Source organism: Octopus bimaculoides, chromosome 26, assembly GCF_001194135.2.
Source record: "Octopus bimaculoides isolate UCB-OBI-ISO-001 chromosome 26, ASM119413v2, whole genome shotgun sequence".
NCBI classification, from domain to species: domain Eukaryota; kingdom Metazoa; phylum Mollusca; class Cephalopoda; order Octopoda; family Octopodidae; genus Octopus; species Octopus bimaculoides.
The window spans coordinates 2,663,182-2,663,662 of NC_069006.1; the positions used below are offsets into that span (position 1 = coordinate 2,663,182).

Below are 481 nucleotides of genomic sequence, written 5' to 3' on the forward strand. Positions count from 1 at the left end.
AAGTTTTGGTTCGTATTATGACCGCATCATCATTTATTAGATTGATTTATCAGAGATAATATCTAGAAATGCATACTTACCGCTCTCATTTGATGAGAGCTATAAGTCGGAGCTAGTATAGTTCGTAGATATTTCCAATGATCATCTTTGGCACCCGGAATTCCAAGATTACTGATTTCATCTCCTAGAAACGGCTGAAGAACGATAAGGGTAAGATTCCGATTTGATATAAATTCTAATGGTGTTTTTTTCGATATTTTCTTCATTAGATATTGTACACATACACACATACAGACACTTACACATAAAACCATACCCACACACACGGATGAATGTACAAACACACATAATTCATATATAGCATTTATATAAACTATTGAAAAGGTTGCAAGACGCAACAAAAATTTTAGAAAAATAAAGAAGGAAATAAGTGGAACTTTTACCGGTGAGTGTGTTAGATTTTAAGGCACTAAAAGAAAAT

The 481-nt window shown here is 32.6% G+C and overlaps 2 protein-coding genes across 3 annotated transcripts in view; one reads left to right on the forward strand and one right to left on the reverse strand.

Moving 5' to 3' along the window:
- The window catches only part of LOC106868831 (cytochrome P450 3A7), a 388,137-nt gene that overhangs the window by 226,062 nt on the left and 161,594 nt on the right, over positions 1–481 (forward strand). The gene's annotated exons all lie outside the window — the stretch shown is intronic.
- LOC106884149 (cytochrome P450 3A19) overlaps positions 1–481 on the reverse strand; it is a 69,356-nt gene that overhangs the window by 66,533 nt on the left and 2,342 nt on the right. For both annotated transcript variants that reach the window (XM_052976965.1, XM_052976964.1), the window contains exon 2: positions 81–194. In XM_052976965.1, coding sequence (XP_052832925.1) covers positions 81–89 — 9 coding nt within the window. In that variant the 5' untranslated portion in view covers positions 90–194. The remainder of the gene's footprint in view (positions 1–80; positions 195–481) is intronic.